Source organism: Bidens hawaiensis, unplaced genomic scaffold, assembly GCF_021521415.1.
Source record: "Bidens hawaiensis isolate Kalapana, Puna unplaced genomic scaffold, B.hawaiensis_p1.1 tig00013873_1, whole genome shotgun sequence".
Classification (NCBI taxonomy): Eukaryota; Viridiplantae; Streptophyta; class Magnoliopsida; order Asterales; family Asteraceae; genus Bidens; species Bidens hawaiensis.
In genome coordinates, this window is record NW_027492188.1 from 208,233 (window position 1) to 231,258 (window position 23,026).

Here is a 23,026-nt window from a genome sequence, read left to right on the forward strand (position 1 = left end):
TCCCACGTCCTCCACTGTTACAATCAGTTGGGACTTCGTCTGCTGCTCCTTCCGTTCAACAAGCACCACCACCACCACAGCAACCAGCACCACAACCAGCACCACAATCAGCACCACAACCGACTACTCAACCTCAACCAGAAATGTCTATACCTCCTCAGGTTGCAACAGAACTAGCTGATCTTCACAAGGCAATGATGAAGATGTTCATGTTCAAGACTGAGCAAGAAGAGCTGAATAGACGGCAAGAAGAGCAAAATCGACTGAAAGATGAGCAGATTGCCAAACTTCAAGCCGAAAACGACATGCTCAGAATTGAAAACACTCAGCTGAATGCGACTGTCGCCGAACAGGGCTCTTCTATCAAGGAACTACGAGAGTCGAATCTAAGCCTTGAGGCGAAAGTAACAGAATTGAAAGGAGATGTTCTACGTTTGGAAGGTCCAACAAATGTTGATGTGGACACAGACGAACTTGACTCTTCAGATGATGGAGGTGAAGGTACTAAAGAGTGAGTTGAGTGAATGTAGTGAGGATTTAAATGTTAAATCTTGTTAAATGATGATTTTTGTATAAACTCAGTTTCATATGTAATGATATTGTATTTCATGTTTATGATATTACATATGTTTACTTAAAATTGTTGTTACATTGTGGTTGTTTAATCAAACAGGTGATGATGATCCGTTTAATGTCCAACCGCTGCAATAAAAAACAGCAGCAGAATTTTTCACGTTTCTACTGGACAATCCAAATGAGCAGCGAAACTTCGCAAGTGGAGACTTGGAAGAAGGTGAAATTTCTCATAATTTCACAGAAGAAGAATTGGAACAAATGTTTGAGTTATCCAACGTAGAAACAGGCAAGTATCAGGCTTTGCCTCCAACCGAACAAACGTCTTCTTCTGCTGCTACACCTGAATCATCATCATCTACGGCCACTGATCCCTCACACGTCGATCCCTCTCAATTTGATGACGTTGAAATGGAAGACTTGTCAAAGGAAGAGTACCCTGAATACTATACGTCTCAAAATGACGATCTTCCTAACTTTGCAAGTTTCTTCCAAAATGTAACAGAGGAGGAAATGCAGAAAAAGGCTGAAGAAAGGTCAAACAATATGGAACAGCCTTCTGAAGCGGTTCAAGCCGAATTTTTAGAGAAAACCGAGGAATGCAAGAAAGCATTCAATGCTATTCTTGAGAAGATAAGATCCAGACAACAAGCGAAGCCGACCATTCCTCATACAACGTCATATAAAATGAAGGGTCGCAGAACTTCAGGAGAAATTATCGCTTGGGCATGTCTGAAGGATCTTAACTGCGTAGCTGTCAAGAGAGAAAGGGGGGTTGAATACTTTCAACGTATTACTGATTTGAAGACCCTTCCTACTCATGATCTGAACCGTCTGAATTATCTTGATCTGCTATACGCCAACTCATCTCCATTTGCCACGTATTATCAGAATGTGTTGCGAAAAGAGTACAACACAAAATGGAAGATGATCACACCACAAAGGCCGAAGAGATATCTAAGCAAAAAGGAGATCGATCCGATCACCAACAGGCCAAAAGTTATTTTGAAGTACATGCCACCACTCACAATGAAGAAGATTCCTCTTAGAAAGATGAAGCAGGACTTCTACAAATCATTCAGGCATTGGTACTATGATGGAAGACTGCATGAGGCAGTTATTGTGCTCAATGACTATGGAAACTGGAGCACAATTCGTATTTTTGATCCAATGTGGCTCACAAATTTGTCAAAGGAGGATGTCTATACGTTGTACAAGACAGAGATTCTTTACGCTCCCGAAGACATAGAGCAAGCGTTAACGTACAGAAATGTCATTAGGATTTGCTTTGCCTATGACATACATGCAGGATCAAATTGGAAAGAACAACAGAAGAAGTATACCCAAGAAACTAAAGATTAATTGTCATGTCTATCGTTTATCTTGTTTCTTGTTGTAATTCAAAGTTAAATCTTCTGATTGTAATTGTGTTGAATTGAATAAAATATGATTTGGAATATTGTGATAGATTATGCTTTAAATGTCAATTTTGCAAATCTAATACAATTGTGCTTAAATATTAATCCAAAATTCCAATTGACAGCGTCTCAGGATATGCGGAACCTATGGTAAGTCTGACTGACTGTACCATTTGATAAAGAGAGAACTCCATGAAGTAAGGAGTTTGTGGATGCAACGTATGCACCACTAGTTTTGAGAAAAGAGAGAGTGAGATAACTCCAAGGGGGAGTTACGGTCGAGCAAGAGAACTCGATTGGTTACAATCAAATAGAACTGGCTCCAAGGGGGAGTTTGTTAGGACATGAAATGTCACATGTATGTCCCCAGTTCTATCAGGTTGGTTCAACAAGAAACCAACGATCGTGAAACCAAGTTAACGTACTGAAAATGTCAAACGAAGCTGATTCGATCGAATCAGTGACTGATTCGATCGAACCAGATCTCATTCGATCGAATGGGTATCTCATTCGATCGAACCAGTTTTCGATATATAAACATTACTTAGGAAATTTCACAGTGGCTTCTGAACAGAACACACACTCACGTAAATCACAGAACCAGCAGCCTCCAGAAACTCTCTCAAGCGTTCTTCGTGTTCTTGGTCGTTTCCTCCAATCCTAGGCGTCAAACTCCTTTAGGAATCGTACCTACGTGCCCGTTGATCACCACCGAATCGCCGTGTTAGAGGATTCCGCACTCTAACACGTTGCCCCGTGAATCGTTGGGAAACCGAGTCCCGAATCGGTCCTACAGATTATTTCTTTCTCATTGCAAGCTCCAGTTATCATCAGTACCTTATCCTTTTCAATTGGTTTAATTTTTGAAGGACCATCGTTCACTGTTTTAGGTATTTTCAAATATAAAATAATTTATTATAGTATCAATAATTATATTTCTAACATTATAAATTAATAGGTACTTACATGAGTCTTCGTTGTCTTCCTCGGCATCAGATAATGGACCATTATTATACAAGTAGTTATCCATGCTCATAAGAGTTGCTAAGGTTATGTAGCTAATTGTTGGGCTTCTGATTGACTTCTCAAATGATCCATGACGTTTCTGATACTCTTGTGTGTAAATCACTGCAAGCAATGTTGCTGGACCATTGAATTGTTCTTGTTTTCCGTTTTCTTTTATACCTTTCCAGTCGTTTTTTGATCTATTCAAATTATGAATAATATAGCTGCACCAATTCATTTTTGAGATTCTTGAAAAGTCATCAATCGATGTGACAAACATCAAATTCACTGTTGTAGATTTCGTTATCAACCTAATGCATGTGTTAAACAACACAAGGAAATTCAGTTTGAACTCTTCTCTTTTTCCATTATGTTTTTTCATTCTATCCAACACATTTTGCATACTTATCCTTGAATGCTTAAATTGGTTTCTAAACATATCTGCACAAATGCTTGAGCCTACTCTTGGTCTGTTTTTTTCTACCACTGTTTCTCCACCAATTGGTATCCCAAAAGCCTCATGAACTAATTGTGGTGTTATCTTAACAATACGGTTTCCCATATTCAGTTCATTTAAATCAGGATCATAGTTCATAACCAACCAATATGCCAGTCGACCAGGGATTGTGGTAATCTTCATTTTTAATAATGACCCAAATCCCATTTCTTCAATCCATTTTTTTTCTTTTTTCATTCATCACTTTAATTGCTTCATAGATATTTCCAGGTGCACACCTCATCCAAAGTTTTCTATCTATATATTCTTGAAAACGTTTTCTACAACGTGTTGTTTGAGGTTTTTGCTTCTTGGCTTTTTTCCTTGTTGTCTCAAACTCTGAATCAGAATTGTCTAACACTCTTTCTTTTCCCTTTTTTTCTTATTTTCATCTTGCTTGTTATCGACCTTTTTCTTTTTTACATTTCAATGATTTGATTTGTGTTTCAAAGTCGGAGTCGGAATTTCTATCTTCAGCTTGTTTAGTTTTCGCTTTCTTATTTGCAGGTTCGTGCTCTTTTTCCTCAATTGCATCTTCATTCCTTTTTTTTTCGACATCTTCATATACAAAATTATGACCAGTGTTAACCAATACACTATCTAATACCTAAAATTTTTTAAACGTTCTCATAATTTCTGTAGATTTTTTTTATTAGCCCAACATTTTTTTAATAACAAATTTTAACATAAACACGTTCTGCTTCATTTCAACAAGTCTCAGTAACAGCTTATGATAATTTTGTTTATTGTAACATATAACTAACAACTAACAAATTCATACCTACTTCAAATATACATTCTAGGTTAACAAAATGGAAGATATATTACCAGATTTTTGCACGTTCTGATGTCGTTCGTTAATTGCTTTTGACCTTCGTTCTTTATCCTTAACCACAAGCTTAGTTGAATTAGGATTTCCTGCCGAGCTCGCATTTAGTTCCATTGTTTTTTGATTCACTGTTCTTTCGAACTAATCGGTCAATTGCGAAAACGGAATCTCGAGGGTTTTATGAAAATGGATTTGGGGAGGGAATTTGGGGAAACTGATTCGCGAAGGTGGAGGTTAAACTGCTATATTTTTTGGACGGAATTGCCCTTTTGTTAACCGGTTTATTGTCAATTGCAAGTTAGTTACAATTATGCCACTGCCTCCTTTTGTACGTTCCAGATTGTCTCGTATGTAATGTATGATAACCTATTATTGTACATTAACCACCCCTATATATATATATACTAGTTTGATCCTCCCGTGTTACGGGAGTTTATTTAAGTTTTTATTTTTAATCGTTTTGCTATTCTATGATGATTTATTTTATTTTTTGACGTAATTTTTTTTTAATTTAACACATATATATTAGTTTTTTATTATATTTTTTTGCGTTTGGGTTTTTTCAATTATGATATGTATGTTTTTTAGATTTTGAACGAATAAAACATAAACGAACACGAGCATGTTGATTTTTTTAATGAGCAAACATGAACACAATATTTTTCTAAAGAAAAAGGAGACGTTGATGTAGTTGACGGTGGTGGGTAGCATCGGAAGTTAACCGGCGATGGAGAGGGTAGACCAGCAACGGAGAACATGTAAGGAGAGAAATTATATTAGGGTTTGATGATGAAAGTGTTTACCAATAAATGAGATCTTATAACCCATTTGAGGGCTATTAGGGTTTGGTAAGACCCATAACCAGTGAATATTATTCTTTGATTAATAAGGGGTTATTTCACTAATAAATTAGATGTTATAACCCGTTTAAGTGTTATCCGGGTTTGATGAGACCCATACCCATGAATTCGGGTTAAATGCATCAGAAGCCTCCATTTAGAAATCAAGCAATCTGGTGGCTCTAGAGAATGGAGGAAACAATCTAAGAGCGATACGTAGGATTTCATGTTAGACAATTATATAGATAGTCAAATATATTAATTAACTAACGATGATAGATCCAATTAGTTAATCTTAAAAAAAAACTTGTGTTGCCATGTTATAAGACAGGTGTCATTACTATACCTAGTTCAACCACTAATACTAAGTGTTATGAGGTTAGTTAATCCAAAATGTATTGTCACGTTACTACCCACATAGATTGAGGGCATTAACTAATCAACTCAAAAACCAAGTGTTATAGAAAAGGTTACTTAACCAAGATATTTGGAAAAAAAGATTGGCTATAATAGATACTTTTTTGTTGATTTTGGGCGCCACTAGCTTGGGGAGAAGGAAGACTTTAAATTGGTGCATGTGAGAGCATTCTCATTTCTTCCTCTATCTATTAATTTAAAATTACACTAAGGGGTTGTTTGGTAAGTGCTGAATCATTATGTAGTGAACTGTTAAGATGTTTAAATGATTAAGAGACTCTCCGCCAGTAAGGTGCTGTTTGTTTTTTCAGAGGTAAAATGTCTGCAATCTGCGAACCACATCGACCAACATCTGTAGCAGAAGAGGTGGACCAAAACTCTGTAGTCTGCAACATGAAGACTGTTTGTTTTTAACATCTGCAGACTGCTAAAATAAGCTGAAAATGTGAAATTCTCATTATATTTATATTACATATAGATTTAGCTCCCTATTAGATTAACATAATATTTATATAAGATAAACCAAAATATGTAATCTTTTTTTTTCAGGTGGTGGCATTCAGTTTTGTGTATGGTGGTAAAAATTCTAAAAAGGCGAAAGACGCACCCTCGGCAGCAAGGCTGTCTGGGATGGGGAGGTAGGGAGGTCGACCGCCTTTGGCTCGGGCTCCGCTCATTTACACCCCTACTTTTGGGTCAAATATTTCTTGTTATGAAGTTTCAATTTTTTAATAATATACCATTAATCATTCATATAAGCCAATAAGCTAGTCCCATATATCATATACTTAATAATAATCCAAGCTTCATTTGACAATCCATAAACATAAAAACATTTGATGCTTAATTACAATCAAGTAACATAGATGGTTGCTAATTTATTACTAAAATCACTCGATAACCAAACAATTCGCGAAGCTTAAGCGACGTTAAGCAGCTTCTTGATATCCTTCTGCAATTAACAAAACCAAGAGAATATGTTAAAACACCGTCCAAGATTTTGAACCGAAAAAATTATAAGAAAGACGAAACATGGTTTACCTCGATGCTCAGAGGACTGGTGGTGGGTGCATAACGGTCAACGACCTCCCCATCACGGTTGACTAGAAACTTTGTGAAGTTCTGTAAAAACTCGGGTTTTTCATTGATTAAAATACCTGACCCGTTTTTATATTCGGGAAATTTAATCAACAAAATTATCACGTTTATCGAGTAAACAAATTCTTATAATATCATTATTTATTTATTTGTTTAAATCTATATATCCTTCATATTTTGGCAAAAAGTACCCAAACTATAACAATTACCTTCATGTGCTTCCCTCATATTTTAGGGTCTAATATGCAATCATTATATTATAACCCATATAACCAGCTGTCCAAACCCACACCCAAGACCCCATATGCCCGTACCCGAATCCAATTGATAATCCGTGACCGTTTAACACCTTGGACCACAATTCTCATTATAAACTTGGTAATAGAATTAATCACGTTGATAATGTTGCCTTAGTCGGCCTCACCGACTCGTTTAGTTAGGAATAGAGGATCTTGAAGATACTAATTTATATAATTTACTAACCCGTCATATTTGATAGTACGCATTTGCCTAAATCGTATAAGAAAACGCGATTAAACCCTAGAACACCTTATTCCTCACCTTGCGACCATACCCTATCAATTAATTGATTTTTAGCAAGCCGTGTACCCTCTGTTCGTACCCCTTGGTCGCCGTCGGGTTTCATTGATGGTTCACCATCAATCCAACGTCATGAAAGGTAATTAAACATCTCAATTAGTTCGTCTTGATATATAATATGAAAGCCCTAATACGAATTGATCATTAAACAAGCAGATCGATCTATTGTAATTCTAGGGATTGGGGGTTATTTCAGTTTTTGAATAAAACATATTATTTTCATATATTACTCAACTGTCTTGTTACTTCAACTGGTTTCAATGTTGTGTTTATCAGGGTGCCGGCCAGGGACGCGAGTTCGAATCCCGGCCAGCCCCTTTTTGCTTCTTTATTATTTGATTTGTTGTTTTAAGCATATTAATGATTTTATAAATTATCATAATTAATATTTAATATAAAATAAACATAATTTTATTAAACCGACATCTTGGAATTTATGTTTCTTCTCAAATCTTGTTAAAAGCTTTCATTTACGTGTATATATATGTATATATATGTGTGTACGTATGTACTATAACTACATTTTTATTAACAATAAATTATCGTTATTTTATTAGAACCCGACACCATTATTGGAGCTTCATGACGTTGAATGTCTTTATAAAATTTGCTTATATTATTTTTTTATACATAAATATATATATATATATATATATATATATATATATATATATATGTATGTATCATTCTTTATTAAAATCATAATAGTTGTTTTTTTAAGGTACTAACTATATTCATAAAATTTCCTTTTCGTGAAATATTACAAGATATAAACTGTTTGATAAATACATATTTTAACGATTGTAATAAATTATTACTAGTTATATTTAGATATGTACACATTTATAATTGCGTTATATTTAGTTAAATATTATTCAAATAATTATATAATTATTCAACTCACGTTTATTTACTTTAACTAGTAATAATGATTTCACAATGATAATAACTGTAGAGATCGATCAATCCATAACGTACTAATCATAAATCATAACACAAGTCGCATCGAAATCTTAACTTGTTAAATTATTTTTTATCTTTTATAATTAACTCATATTACTAATATTCAACTAGGAATTCTTGTCGTTGTATCCCGAAGGGTTCATCATTCTCATATCATCATTATTATTTCGTTCATCCGATCAGGTGAGTAATCACTCCCCTATTTTACTTGTTTTCAAATGTTTTGGGGACACTTGAGTACCATTTATCTTATTATTTCTCAAACGCAAACTGTGATCTTTGTGTTGTGTATCAATTGAATGATTGCATGTTACTTTCTATTTGCTTACTTGCTTACTTGAATCGCATTCGGAGAGGTCCAACTTAATCTCATTATATTGTGATCATAAGACTGTCGTAGTGGCCGGAGCCCGATCGCATTGGCAATGGTTTCACCGACACCTCATATTTGGTAACCAATGCCCATTCGCATGACAACGGTTTAGCCCTTTCTTTATGGTTGATTGTTTATGTATGTGCTATGGTTTAATTGGTTATACTCACAGATAACAGTTTTGCGTATTTTTATTCACTTTATATCATTATATATTATTACCATTTTTTCTTGTGTCAAAACTGGTGATCTACTCACTCAACATGTGTTTTTGACAAACATATATTTTGTACGTATTTGCAGGTTATAGATGTGGATTGCTTATCGAACTGAAGCTCACATAGAGATTACTTTAGGATAAAACATATACATGAATAGTTGGTTTTGTATTTGTAATTTTCTTTATTTTTGTTGTATATGAATGTCGTTTGATAATAAATAAATTAATTAAATATTGTCACTTTATAATTTCATGATAGTAACCTTGTGAGCTGTGACAATCAGCTCACGCCCCGACATTTCCGCCTTAGGTTGGGGTGTGACAGATTGGTATCAGAGTCGAAGGTTTAAGATAGGTCGTTAGTTGTGCCTTAGTAACATGCTTAGGAACCCTATACGTGCTTATTTGTTTACCTGATGTGTTCTATTTGGTTGTTTACAGCTTATGTAATTACCTTCTAGACTAAGTACTTATTTAACTGCTTAGTTTAATGCTAATTTTATTGTCATGCACACACAACTCCGAGCTCATGTCTCATTATCAAAATATTTTTATAATTTCGAAACTATGTCTTACTCTCAAAATACTTTTATAACTTCGAGGCAACGCCTCATTCCCAAGATATATATTTACATTCAAATTTTTGTTGGTCGTTTTCGTCGACAGGAAATTCTTTTAGGATTTCCTAAGTTTTGTTTTTACCTTTAAGCGTTTAATGTAATCAGTTAATGATTAAATCTTTCCATTTCATTTTATTGTTATTATTTTATTACTTTTTAAATGTCTAGTCGGGTGAAAAATCTATGGGACGCCATGAACACGCAAACTATTCATGTTCACAATTATTATATTTATGATATTTGGTTGAAGCAGTATCACGTGTGGTGATACATCGATAAACTTACGTTATTTATTATTATTTGTTTATGTATTTGATTTTATTTGAAACAAGTTATCAATTGACTTAGTTACTTAATTGAAACTTTCGTTACTTGTTTAGTTGTTTGTACATTTGATTTCATTCGAAACAACCTATTATATGATTTAGTTACTCAATTACTTAATTATTTAATTATATTGGATCAAGACTTATTGATTCAATTCATTCACATACTCACAAATATTTTTATCCTCATGATGGAGCACAAATCATTCACTCACTGGGACTATGGTATCACAAGTCCATCTAAACAACTTATTATTTAATTATCTAATCGGTTATCTCGAACTCATATTATTACATTCACAAATTATCAAGAGCAATTAATAACTATTTTCTCATACGCATATTACAACATCATCAAACTATCAATTAAAATAAAAGTATTATTAAATACCTTAATATTTGAACAATATCCCTCATGTTCATGAATATCACGTTATCAATTAACGAACTTATCACAAGTAACTCAATACCCCCAATAACTATCAATTACATCTCAGTTATCACCCTCAAATTTTAACTATTAACATTTTAATTTGTTATGCTTCGATAAAATCTCATAACAAATCATCTCATTGATTATATCACCTACTTAAAGAATTATCATATAGATTACCTCATTTAAATTCTGACTTATACTTAAGTCATGATTAACGCTAGCACAACTTATGTCGAATTTCACTTTTTCTTTAATAACTAATAAGAAATTTACACAACTTATTATTTATACTCATTTAATCTCAATTTACATAATTATAGAATGATTTCTACATCAAACACTACAGGTCATATATTCTCTACACCCGCTTTATGACCACAAGTACAGTCAAGGATATAGCTCCTACAATCTCTAGGGTATAAATTCTAACTCAAAACACTAATGCAATCAATTTAATCTTGTTCACTAATTTCTTTCAGAGAAATTCGATTCATTTATCGTTACTCACCCTCATAACAACGATAATAGCGATAATAACAAACGCAAGCTTAATAATCAAGTTTAGGTTATTAAGTAAACCAATTATCAATCTCAACAAAATCATAGTGTCCCAAACAAGAAACCTTACACCGGAATATGCTCGTTACGTCTTATTCGCGACTTTCGTCATCCAACTCAATTCTTGTGTCATTCTTACACTCACTATAACAGTTATGGTTATCCTGTTAACACTTGTCGTTACGCTGCCTACGACACAAAGACATCCCACAATGGTCTATGTCGTCGACTTAGCTTTATACACCTGCTACACGTGCCTTCTACAATTATGGAGACCTAATCACCTACGCAACGTATATCTCTTTACTCATTCACGCAGAGATTAAATTATACCGGCACCGTACCATACTGCCCATGCTCATTTAGCTTAAACCTACCAACTCTATGCCCCTCAGGCTTTCTTCATGTAACAAGGTCGTTTTCGCTTATTAGATTCTAGACCCGCAAGACTTAATTTCATCTAGTCTACCTTAGTCATACCTCGTTTTCACAAACCTATTCGAGGTGCCTCAAATCATTCAATCTCAATTATTTAAGCTTTCATAAACTCGATTAACAAAGGTGTTTTGAATCAAACCAGTTCTAATTAAGTTTTCACACAGAAGATTTTTATCGTCTTCATCATTTTCGTCTAAACGTACTTTGTATTCAATTATACCTTAAATGATTATTTGTCTAAATTAGTTATTTTGGAACAAACCCAACCTAGAAAATCCATCATTTTAAGTAATTTTTTTTCTTTCACATACAATATTTTCTTATCTTTCCAAAGATCAATATCATTGGTTGTCGTACTTATCTATCTGCCTAGTTTTTATAAAAAAAACTCTCTTAGGAGTTGATTCGTTAACATTTCATCAATTAATCAAAATATTTAGATTCTCATAAACTGAAACAGTTTTTCAATTTTAAAAGACTAAAATTTTGACAGTCAGTTATTAGTCGATCATATTATTTAAATTGGCTTTTCTCATTTATTTTGCTATTTCAAATTATTGAAAGCATGTCAATTTCTACCCTCAACCTCGATTATTAATATTTTTGGTACATCATGCATTTATTGATCTCATGTTACACAATTTATCTTTCATCTTATAAATTTTCGTCGTTGAAATATAACTGTTGTAGTTTTGTTATTAATTGAATCCTTCATCATTTAACCTAAATTATCTCCACAATGGAAATTTTCTCTCTCAATATTTAATTTAATTTCCATTATTAAAAGGAATTTTTCATTAAATTTCCATGACCACTAATTTCATTTATTGACATTTTCACGATTTTTGTTGAAAACCTGCAGTGGTTCGTGGGGATCACAACAACCCATTTTCACTTTTCTTAAATTTCGTTATTTAGTTGAAGTTGCACGTTGGTTCGTAGATATTTCAGCTCCTTACTTCAATTTTTAATACATCTTGAGAATTTAAAATATTTCGATGATTTCTTTAGTTGTTATTGGAATAGTCATTGTGGTTCATGCATATCCAGCTCCGCGTTTTCTTCTATTTAAATTATATTATTTTTCATATCATCTCTATTTTTCATTATTACTTTAATATTCATCATTTATTTAATCTTTCATGATAAACTATGAATATTGCAACTTCTTTATTCTAATTTTAACGATTCAATGGAGATAGGAAAATCCCTTTTAATCTAAGGATATTCTAATGACCCACTTTATATGATATTTATTTTTAAAGATTTAATTTGAATTGGACTATCTCGGTGATTAATGAATATCTGCTTCCCCATTTTCATCTATTTACAGTTTGTTTGTATACATAAATTTTTGCATTAATATCTTTGCATTTTCAATTACTACTTCCAGTACTTTAATATTTTAATTTACCTCATCTTAAATACACAATTGCAATATTTCAATGTTGTATAATGTTCTCTTTAAATTTCATGAGTTTCTCATTTAACTAAACTGAGTCCCTGAAATTCTTCATTTAATCTTGTTCAAATTTGTACTCTCGATCTTATGAATTCCACCTCGAATGTTGCAATATTTGAAAATTTTATATGTTATTATTCGTCTAAAATTATCAATGAATCCATTCATCAAATTTTGTTGATGTTATCCTTGCAATCATTGAATTTTAGTTTATTGTCTTAATTGGTAATTTCACATAAATTTGTTAGTTGGCTCGTATCCCTACTCTCGTTCTTCACAATCGATCTTGTCGAAGCATCATCTATCCCAACTTCAATGTTTCTGTTTCTCTTAACTTTTAGGTTACTTTAAAATTTTCACTAATTTCATTAATCAAACTTGAAAGTTCATCTAAACGACGTTAATAGAAATATTTTATAAAATCTTCTGATTTTACAGTTATAATAAATCAACTCCCAATGGTCTTATATTATGTTAACAATTTCCTCATATTTATAATAAATTAATAACTTTTCTCACAAAATCATGCCTTTCAAATATTTTGTAAACCACACGATGGGACGAGTTATGTGGACCATCCGATGACCCAAGTAATTATGGAGGCCTAAATAATTATCGAAGTCCTCACCAAGGAAATAGTAAAGCGTGCAATTGTGTGTCATGATATAGAACCGAAAGCAGTTTGGATAACGGTACAAATGTAGAGATGATAAGGACATGGTGGATACGTCGCCGGTACATCCTATATATAAGTGGTTTTATCGGATTTTCATTTGAAGCGTTGTTTCGACTACTCAAAGTTCTGTGTTATGATAAAACTTTTAAATTCTATTTTATTGTTTTTTCTTTCTTTCCTCAAAATTTAATGGTTTTGTTATTGTATCCTTTAATTTCGGGACGAAATTTCCTAAAGTAGGGGAGACTGTAACAACTCGGGTTTTTCATTTATTCAAATACCCGACCCGTTTTTATATTCGGGAAATTTAATCAACAAAATTATCACGTTTATCGAGTAAACAAATTCTTATAATATCATTATTTATTTATTTGTATAAATCTATATATCTTTCATATTTTGGCAAAAAGTACCCAAACTATAACAATTACCTTCATGTGCTTCCCTCCTCATATTTTAGGGTCTAATATGCAATCATTATATTATAACCCATATAACCAGTTGTCCAAACCCACACCCAAGACCCCATATACCCGTACCCGAATCCAATTGATAATCCGGACCCGTTTAACACCTTGGATCACAATTCTCGTTATAAACTTGATAATCGAATTAATCACGTTGATAATGTTGCCTTAGTCAGCCTCACCGACTCGTTTAGTTAGGAATAGAGGATCTTGAAGATACTAATTTATATAATTTACTAACCCGTCATATATGATAATACGCATATGCCTAAATCGTATAAGAAAACGCGATTAAACCCTAGTACACCTTATTCCTCACCTTGCAACCATACCCTATCAATTAATTGATTTTTAGCAAGCCGTGTACCCTCTTTTCGTACCCCTTGGTCGCCGTCGGGTTTCATTGATGGTTCACCATCAATCCAACGTCATGAAAGGTAATTAAACATCTCAATTAGTTCGTCTTGATATATAATATGAAAGCCCTAATACGAATTGATCATTAAACAAGCAGATCGATCTATTGTAATTCTAGGGTTCTTATCAATGGGGGTTATTTCAGTTTTTGAATAAAACGTATTATTTTCATATATTACTCAACTGTCTTGTTACTTCAACTGGTTTCAATGTTGTGTTTATCAGGGTTCCGGCCAGGGATGCGAGTTCGAACCCAGGCCAGCCCCTTTTTGCTTCTTTATTATTTGATTTGTTGTTTTAAGCATATTAATGATTTTATAAATTATCATAATTAATATTTAAAATAAAATAAACATAATTTTATTAAACCCCATCTTAGAATTTATGTTTCTTCTCAAATCTTTTTAAAATCTTTCTTTTACGTGTATATATATGTATATATATGCGTACGTATGTACTATAACTACATTTTTATTAACAATAAATTATCGTTATTTTATTAGAACCCGACACCATTATTGGAGCTTCTTGACGTTGAACGTCTTTATAAAATTTGCTTATATTATTTTTTATACATATATATATATATATATATATATATATTATATGTATGTATGTATGTATCAATCTTTATTAAAATCATAATAGTTGTTTTTCTAAGGTACTAACTATATTCATAAAATTTCCTTTTCGTGAAATATTACAAGATATAAACTGTTTGATAAATACATATTTTAACGATTGTAATAAATTATTACTAGTTATATTTAGATATGTACACATTTATAATTGCGTTATATTTAGTTAAATATTATTCAAATAATTATATAATTATTCAACTCACGTTTATTTACTTTAACTAGTAATAATGATTTCACAATGATAATAACTGTAGAGATCGATCAATCCATAACGTACTAATCATAAATCATAATACAAGTCGCATCGAAATCTTAACTTGTTAAATAATGTTTTATCTTTTATAATTAACTCATATTACTAATATTCAACTAGGAATTCTTGAAATTGTATCCCAAAGGGTTCATCATTCTCAAATCATCATTATTATTTCGTTCATCCGATCAGGTTAGTAATTACTCCCCTATTTTTCAAATGTTTTGGGGACACTTTCGTACCATTTATCTTATTATTTCTCAAACGCAAACTGTGATCTTTGTGTTGTGTATCAATTGAATGATTACATGTTACTTGCTATTTTCTTACTTGCTTACTGAATCGCATTCGGAGAGGTCCAACATAATCTCATTATAGTATGATCATACGACCGTCGTAGTGGCCGGAGCCCGATCGCATTGGCAATGGTTTCACCGACACCTCATTTTTGGTAACCAATGCCCATTCGCATGGCAACGGTTTAGCCCTTTCTTTATGGTTGATTGTTTATGTATGTGCTATTGTTTAATTGGTTATACTCACAGATAACAATTTTGCCTATTTTTATTCACTTTATATCATTATATATTATTACCATTTTTGTTTGTGTCAAAACTGGTGATCTACTCACTCAACATGTGTTGTTGACAAACATATATTTTGTACGCATTTGCAGGTTATAGATGTGGATTGCTTATCGAAATGAAGCTCACATAGAGATTACTTTAGGATAAAACATATACAAGAATAGTTGGTTTTGTATTTGTAATTTTCTTTATTTTTGTTGTATATGAATGTCATTTGATAATAAATAAATTAATTAAATACTGTCACTTTATAATTTCATGATAGTAACCTTGTGAGCTGTGACAATCAGCTCACGCCCCGACATTTCCGTCTTAGGTTTGAGTGTGACAAGTTCCACTTAATACTGTCACCAAGAAACCCTCCTTTGCTCGACTTCAAGAATTTATACAACGGTTCGGCCACTTTACCGTTCACATCGACCTGGTCAACAAAACAGATTTAGGATGATAAAAGTGTAATGAATCTTGAATCAAGAAAGTTTATTTATTTCTATATTATGAATCTTTTTTAAGTACAAAAACTCAAAAAGTCAAAAACAAGTCTTTATACGATACCGACCTTATTGAAGGCTGGGTATTCGGCTTTAAAACGAGTGCAAGCAAACTCCTGAACGGCGGCGGTGGATGAGTGGAGCGGCGGCGGTGGTGGATGAGTGGAGCGGCGGCGGTGGAAGAGTGGAGGCCGCCGGCGGGGTTGCAGCGGTGGAGGAGGGCGGTGGTTGGGCGGCAGTGGAGAGGAGGGTTAGAGAGGATTAGGGTTTGGACTTTGAAGTCTGATGAAGGAACGATGGAAGAAATAAGAAAAAGGGGTAGAAGAGGTGAGAAGTAACATTAACAACACTTCTAGGAGAAGAGGGCGCGAAGAGGTTTTTTAATGAAATGTCTTCGGGAAAACAAACACACTGCAGACCACAACGTCTGCGCGTGGTCTGCGCGGCGCAGACAAAAGTGATCTGGAAGAGCTTTTGAGGAAAAACAAACAGCCCCTAAGTGCTGAACCAGTAAGTGTTGTTTGGTTGGACATCTGAATGATTGTGCAGAATGACTATTTTACCCCTTGGAACTATTTTGTGTTGAATAAAATATATCTGTTTAATCAAAGCGCATAATAATTGTTCTAAATGACCAAATTTTCATTTTAACAAACCAAAATACATCTTAAAACAAACTTTTATTATAATCAACCCAAATACATCTTAAAAACAGTTCAATAAAACATTAACACAAAAAACTTAACAATATACCTATAAGTACAAAACCCCTGAACATCAAACACGACTTAAGTTATATCCGGACAAACATAACACCCATTTTAATACAACCAAAATCATCTTAAAAACCGAGTCGTTTCAACAATTGCACGCCTTTATCTTTTCTTGTCTCTTAAACTCTTTTCTTGATAAACATACAATAATTCATCATTGACACCAAAATTAGCTAGTTTATTGATTCAAAGCTTCTTATCATAAACAAATAAGTTTTGTTACCATAACTTCGCATGTTCATCGAGTTTGCTGCTATTTATGGAAGCATGAGTTTGTAGCCATATTTAGTGATTTGTGTACATGTACATATACATATACAAGAGTTATTATTGGTTCGACGGGTACAATTGCAGACGGTTTTTCACATTTCTTTTAACCCGCTTAATGATATTTAATTTTGGTAATATTAACAGTGCTAAGTTTTAGTGTGTGCTTTGTATTTGGTGTTAGAAAAGTGCTTGAAGTACCCGCTGATGAAATGCTCAAGATCTAGCAATGGTGGATTTATGCCGGTTGTGGTGGCTTGTTGATTCTAGTTGCAACATCACTGCAACAAATCAGCGGTTATGTTAATTTGCTATACATGTGAGACTTAAAAGGAAAACTAATGTAATCATTTGAATAAGAGAATAACTTGAGTTTGATTATTATAAATTTATAACGAAATCTGATGTTATGGTTTCTCACTTCTTAGTATGATTTCATCTTTCAAAATTTATAATCTGAATAATATGGTCTTGCAAGCTGAACAGTGTGATGTTAATTAAGGTTAGACCAGTAAACTCATGTCACATGATTATTATCCTCCACAAATATGTATCATCATTTCTTAACAATAAAAGGTACTTTATTCTATATTACATATGCAACAATATCTTTTTATATGCATAACTGCATATAACTGACAGATAAATATAATCTTATAGATGTTGCACCTAGTAATCTGCCAACACTACAGGATTTTACTCGATATTGTAAAATACAAGGTATTGTTAACAGATTGTTGATGTTGTTGTCGAGCATCGAGTGTTTATTTAATAAACCTACAACAAAATTTCCCTAAATTAAAAACCCTAAAATCCAAATATTAAAAAGATATATGAAATCACTCAAATTGAATTCAAACATATAAGCAGATAACGAACCTTTTAAAAGCAGAGTCACCTACAACGTCACCGGATTTCAAACCGAATTAGATAACTCCACCGGCGAGAGCCAAAACTCCGTCACCTGTCAAACGATTGTGTTCCTCTTGCGATCTCCGGTGGTGTTTTGCGTAGAATGTAGGAAGGGGAGGAGGCAGGGGCATATCATGTCTATTTCTCATTCAGCGTGTTTTTATATTTTAATAATTAAGAGGCTTATTCAGTCATTCATATGTCGGTTTTTAATTAACCAAACACTCTGAAATCCGAGCGATTAAGATTTCACCTCTGAATGGAATCATTCATGTATAAACAAATAGGCCCTAAAACACACTAAATGTACTCTAGGGATGATATCGGGACCATACCCGTACATATACCCGTACCTATACCCGAAAGTACTCGTACCTAAAATCAGAAAATCTTGGTACCCATAGCCGTACGCAAATTATATGGTATGGGTACGGGTATGGGCATAGGTACTTTGGGTACGGTACTCGCTTTGGTACCTCTTTGTTCTTTTTTTTTTTAAAAAATCTCCACTAAACTAGGTATCGGTAACGGCACGATACCGACAATCAATTATCTATAATACCAAAACCGTAATACCGCAACCAAACCGTAATGCCAAAACTAAAAATGAAATAAATAAGCCATAATATAGAATCCATTCCCTTTTCCTTTTCTTAGTTTATTACTTCCTCAATTTTTATATAAAAACAAGTGATAAAGTTAATACATGTTATTTATTTATATACAAAATTACACATACATGAAATAAAAATATATGAATACACAATATAGGACTATACACATATAAATTGAGAATGAACTTATTCAACTAATATATATATATATATATATATATATATATATATATATATTATGTTTTGAAAATCCGGCTTGAAAATTAAGTCACAAGTGTTGGAATCCTCATAAAAGCCCTTACATATTCTAAACGGGTACCAATACATGTAATACCCGTACATGTATCCGACAGTGCCCGTACCTATAATCAGTAAACTTGCGTACCCATACCCGTACCCAATAGACACGTACATGTACATGTACAGGTACGGGCATTTAGAAAAAAAAGCTCATCCCTAATGTACTCTCTCATTCCTAATCAAATAATGTAACACTTTCAAAATATATTAAAAAATCTTTAAGGTACTACATGAACTTTTCAAATATACAGAAAAATCACTGCATTTTTTCTCTCATTCACTCACAACACCCTAAACCATCCATATATTATAAAATCCCTACTCACTAAATTTGATGGACGTATTGTGAATGCTCTGAGTTGTTGTAGTGAGGAGGCTATCTTTCCGCTGCGGTAGAGGTGGAGTTATGCCCTAGGGTTGTGCAAATTTCGGGTAACCCGTACAAAACCCGAAACCCTACCCATATTTATGTTTTTCGTGTAACCATTGGTCCTAGGTTTCAAATGATTTCGGTTTCAGGTCAGTTCTTGGTCTTTACCCGAGTAAACCCGACTTTTCAAAGACCGACCAGAATAGCCATTTGTGTGTCTCCATCATCCATGTAACAACGTCTTTGTCCGGATTATCATCTTTATCATACTATATATATGATATGAGGATCACTCTTTTCACCGTTGTCTTATCGTTTCATCTTCAAAGAACTCCCTAGTTCTTCTTCATAAAGGTTTAGAGAAATAAACAGAACAACTGATACAAGAGAGAGAGAGAGAGAGAAGGTATTATGATAGCTACATGCTTTGTATGTGGAATAATAAAAGCAAGCCTATACTCTCGTTTGTCAGCCTAGAAAATGGACTACTCTTAAATTCCCATTGAAAAGTCTAACTAGTTTTGAACCAAATTGAAGGTAGCTAGTTTCTTTACTAGTAAATTACACACATTTAGTTACGTTACACGTAACTTTTTTACTTTGTTTTTACACTTTGTTATCCCTCCTCGTTATGCGCACAATTTTATTTTTCTTCTTCTTCCACTATGTTGCATACATGTTTTATAACTTAGTTCTTCTGCTTGTTCTTTTCTTCTCCTTTCTAAATCATTCCCAACCTAACAGGTGTTCAGCAGAGACAAGATGGAAATTCATTGACATTCTAAGTTAGTTTCATAATGACTTCAACCCTTTTTGTCGGTTTCGGTTTTTCCTACAAACCCAAAGAATCGAACTCAAAATGCCCGGGTAAGATACCATTAAGTATGCAAAGGTCCAGATTTTGGTTATGGATTTGTCTATGTATATTAGTCTCGGGTCAACCCGTGTTTGACCCAAGTCAGTTCGGGCTAACTCATTTGCACACCCCTTGTACCCCATCCACCTCCATAACACCTAGTCTAAAAGGATAAAAGGAAACTAAAACAATATCAAAATCCATGACTGTCAGATTGGCTTCATTGGTTCTTTATTATTTTTTAATAGAATGCCCATTAATTCTTACTTAGACCGATTGATGTGGTGTTATCCAAATAAAATAAACTCAAATGGTTTTGAATTAAAATACAACTAAATACAAATGAACATCAACTAAAAGAATATATTAAATAATATGCATTCACTGAAACACCGTCTTGTTCACAAGTCTATATAAGAGCTGAGAGAAATTATACTCCAAATATATCAAATTCAAACCATCCAAAACCAAACCAACCAACTCCAAATATATCAAGCCCAAATCTTTCAACCACAAGCCCAAGCCAAACCAATCCAAGCTATTCCAACCCTACCAAACCAAACCGATCAAACTTTAATAAATCAAGCTAAACAAGGTACACAAGGACGCGTGTACATCAACGTCAATGAATTTCAGCTTAGAATTCATGACACCACTTCACACTAGTCCTTTTTCCTAAGACCCATCTACCCCCGAGAAGACAAGCGATGTGGGACACATTTTCCTTTTCGCATTATTATTTTTGTGTTTGTTCTTTCCGTTTGAATAATGTCTCCATGCAATGGCTGATCCACCTTACAAATGGGTGGTACCCAGGAACCACCCGAGTTTCAAAATAATAGTGTATTGGTTTATAGAAATTAATAGAGTGAACCACCTTATAAATTGGAAGGATACTGATGCAAAGTACTAATAGTAAACGAAGGCTAGTCACGTTGATTCTACGAATACCCATGATGATCCTTCCCCAAACCTCCAAATTCGACCCAAAAGGCATAAATTTGAAAAGTCAAACGTTTTTATTTAATTCTAGTCAATGATTAGTCACAAGGCAATCATAAAATATTAATAGAGAATCCAAAATGGGCTTGGGCCAACAAAAACAACCATAAGCCCAACAACAGCCCAAAAGAAAAGCCAAAAACTAGACAAAAACATAAAAGTGGTCCAAAAGTGTATCTAGAAGGCTTATTTTGGAAAAATAAATGGGATAACCGGCCTACGGCTACCAAAATGTGGCGCACGTTCCAACGGTCGTTTTGACTGGTAGCACGCTTGAGACGGAGGCCCGTAGCTCAAATTAAGCCCATTTCGTGCAGCCCCTCTGCTAGCGCGATCTTGGGCCTGCAAAGACATCATGGCCCAATCTTCTACAGTTTGGCCCCATCAGGAGCCATCTAGATTAAAATATAAGTTGTTGGTTTGGTGGATACCTTTCTAAGTTGGTTAACTGAAGGTCACGGGTTTAATCCATTTTACACTACTTTTTTTATTTTGTATGCGGTCTTTTAGGGTTTCATAAACCAAAAATTTTAAAAAAATATACAATTACAAACGTTGCTCTCTACCTTTCTCCTCTATCCACCATGATTGCATAGGCGCCACACCTCCTTCTGGCGGTAGTTCGGGCATTTGGTCGACCACAGACCACCGTCACCTGCCGCGGGCTTGTGCCTTTCTCCGACCGCCTTCTTCCAGCCTTGCTAGTGGTTACTCTTCCACGAATCCTCCAATCGTGACGGTGAGTTTAAATTCATTTGCTAAATGTTCTTGTTATTGTTATTTGTTTAGGTTCATTTTTTAATTGTTAAGTTATTTGTTATATTTTAGATTATAAATTAGCAAATTAAACCAGTGGTAAAGCATTATAATGTAATGAACCAACCCGAATCGGTGAACAGACCCGAACCGTCGAACCGAAATTTTTGTATCTGATTCCATGAAATTAAAACATTTAAAGCTAGTGCACCCTTAGACAAAAAAATCATGGATCTGTCACTGTCTCCATCTACTCTAAATTTTCAATCATCTTAATGAATTTATGTTTGCATTTGATTGATCTACTTTACTATTCTCACAAAGCACGTGTCACAACCCAACCTACAACGGAAATAGGGGGCGTGAGCTGATTGCTCATTGCTTTCAAGGTACTATCATGCAATATTGGACATTTCAATATGTATTATATTAAATTCAATTAAAACCAAATATTCAATACAAATATCCAAACTCAAATAATTCACCAAACAAACATATATCAAATATAAAAGTCTTGTTTATTTTCTCTATCTTGAATCTTAAGTTCTCTTTCAAATCTTGACTTAACTTCATATCACACGATGATCTGCATATGCATTAAAAATAAAGTAGAATTTGTCAACACAAGGTTAAGTGAGTAGCACACAAGTTTTGGTGTATATATATAATAGATAAATAAATACGCAACAAAGTCAAATGAGATAAACAATTCAACCAATGAGTAAATAAATGACCTGTCATTGAGCACGATGCCAGATAAACTGGACGATGGCTATTACGCTTGTCGTATGATCATACTATGAGATTATGTTGGACCTTTTCGAATGCGGTTCACATAAAGCATGTAGTCACATAACAAGTAAGGTACAAATTGTTAAACACAAGTGACAATAGTTGCATTTGTGTATTAAATAGTGGGGAAATAAATATAAACGCATATGCCCCCAAAAGTGTGGAAGCGGTAAAAATAAGG

At 33.6% G+C, this 23,026-nt stretch overlaps 1 protein-coding gene across 1 annotated transcript; it reads right to left on the reverse strand.

Annotated features, from left to right (window-relative positions):
- Positions 1–6,332: 6,332 nt before the first annotated feature.
- LOC143545229 (putative phospholipid hydroperoxide glutathione peroxidase) lies at positions 6,333–21,651 on the reverse strand. Its single transcript, XM_077037149.1, has 5 exons — positions 21,511–21,651; positions 16,272–16,319; positions 16,042–16,133; positions 6,619–6,694; positions 6,333–6,529 (listed from the first exon to the last, which is right to left on the reverse strand). The coding sequence occupies exons 1-5, from the start codon at positions 21,649–21,651 to the stop codon at positions 6,497–6,499; spliced, it is 390 nt and encodes a 129-aa protein (XP_076893264.1). The 3' UTR covers positions 6,333–6,496.
- Between the last annotated feature and the right edge of the window lie 1,375 nt (positions 21,652–23,026).

What these genes read in the sequence shown, in the direction of transcription:
- LOC143545229 (XM_077037149.1), bottom strand. Translation starts at nt 21,651, where the DNA reads ATGTCTTTGCAGGCCCAAGATCGCGCTAGCAGAGGGGCTGCACGAAAT. An exon ending in AATACCCAGCCTTCAATAAG is followed by an intron (nt 16,134 to 16,271) that starts GTCGGTATCGTA and finishes TTTGTTGACCAG; the next exon opens with GTCGATGTGAACGGTAAAGT. An exon ending in CCAGTCCTCTGAGCATCGAG is followed by an intron (nt 6,530 to 6,618) that starts GTAAACCATGTT and finishes TGTTAATTGCAG; the next exon opens with AAGGATATCAAGAAGCTGCT.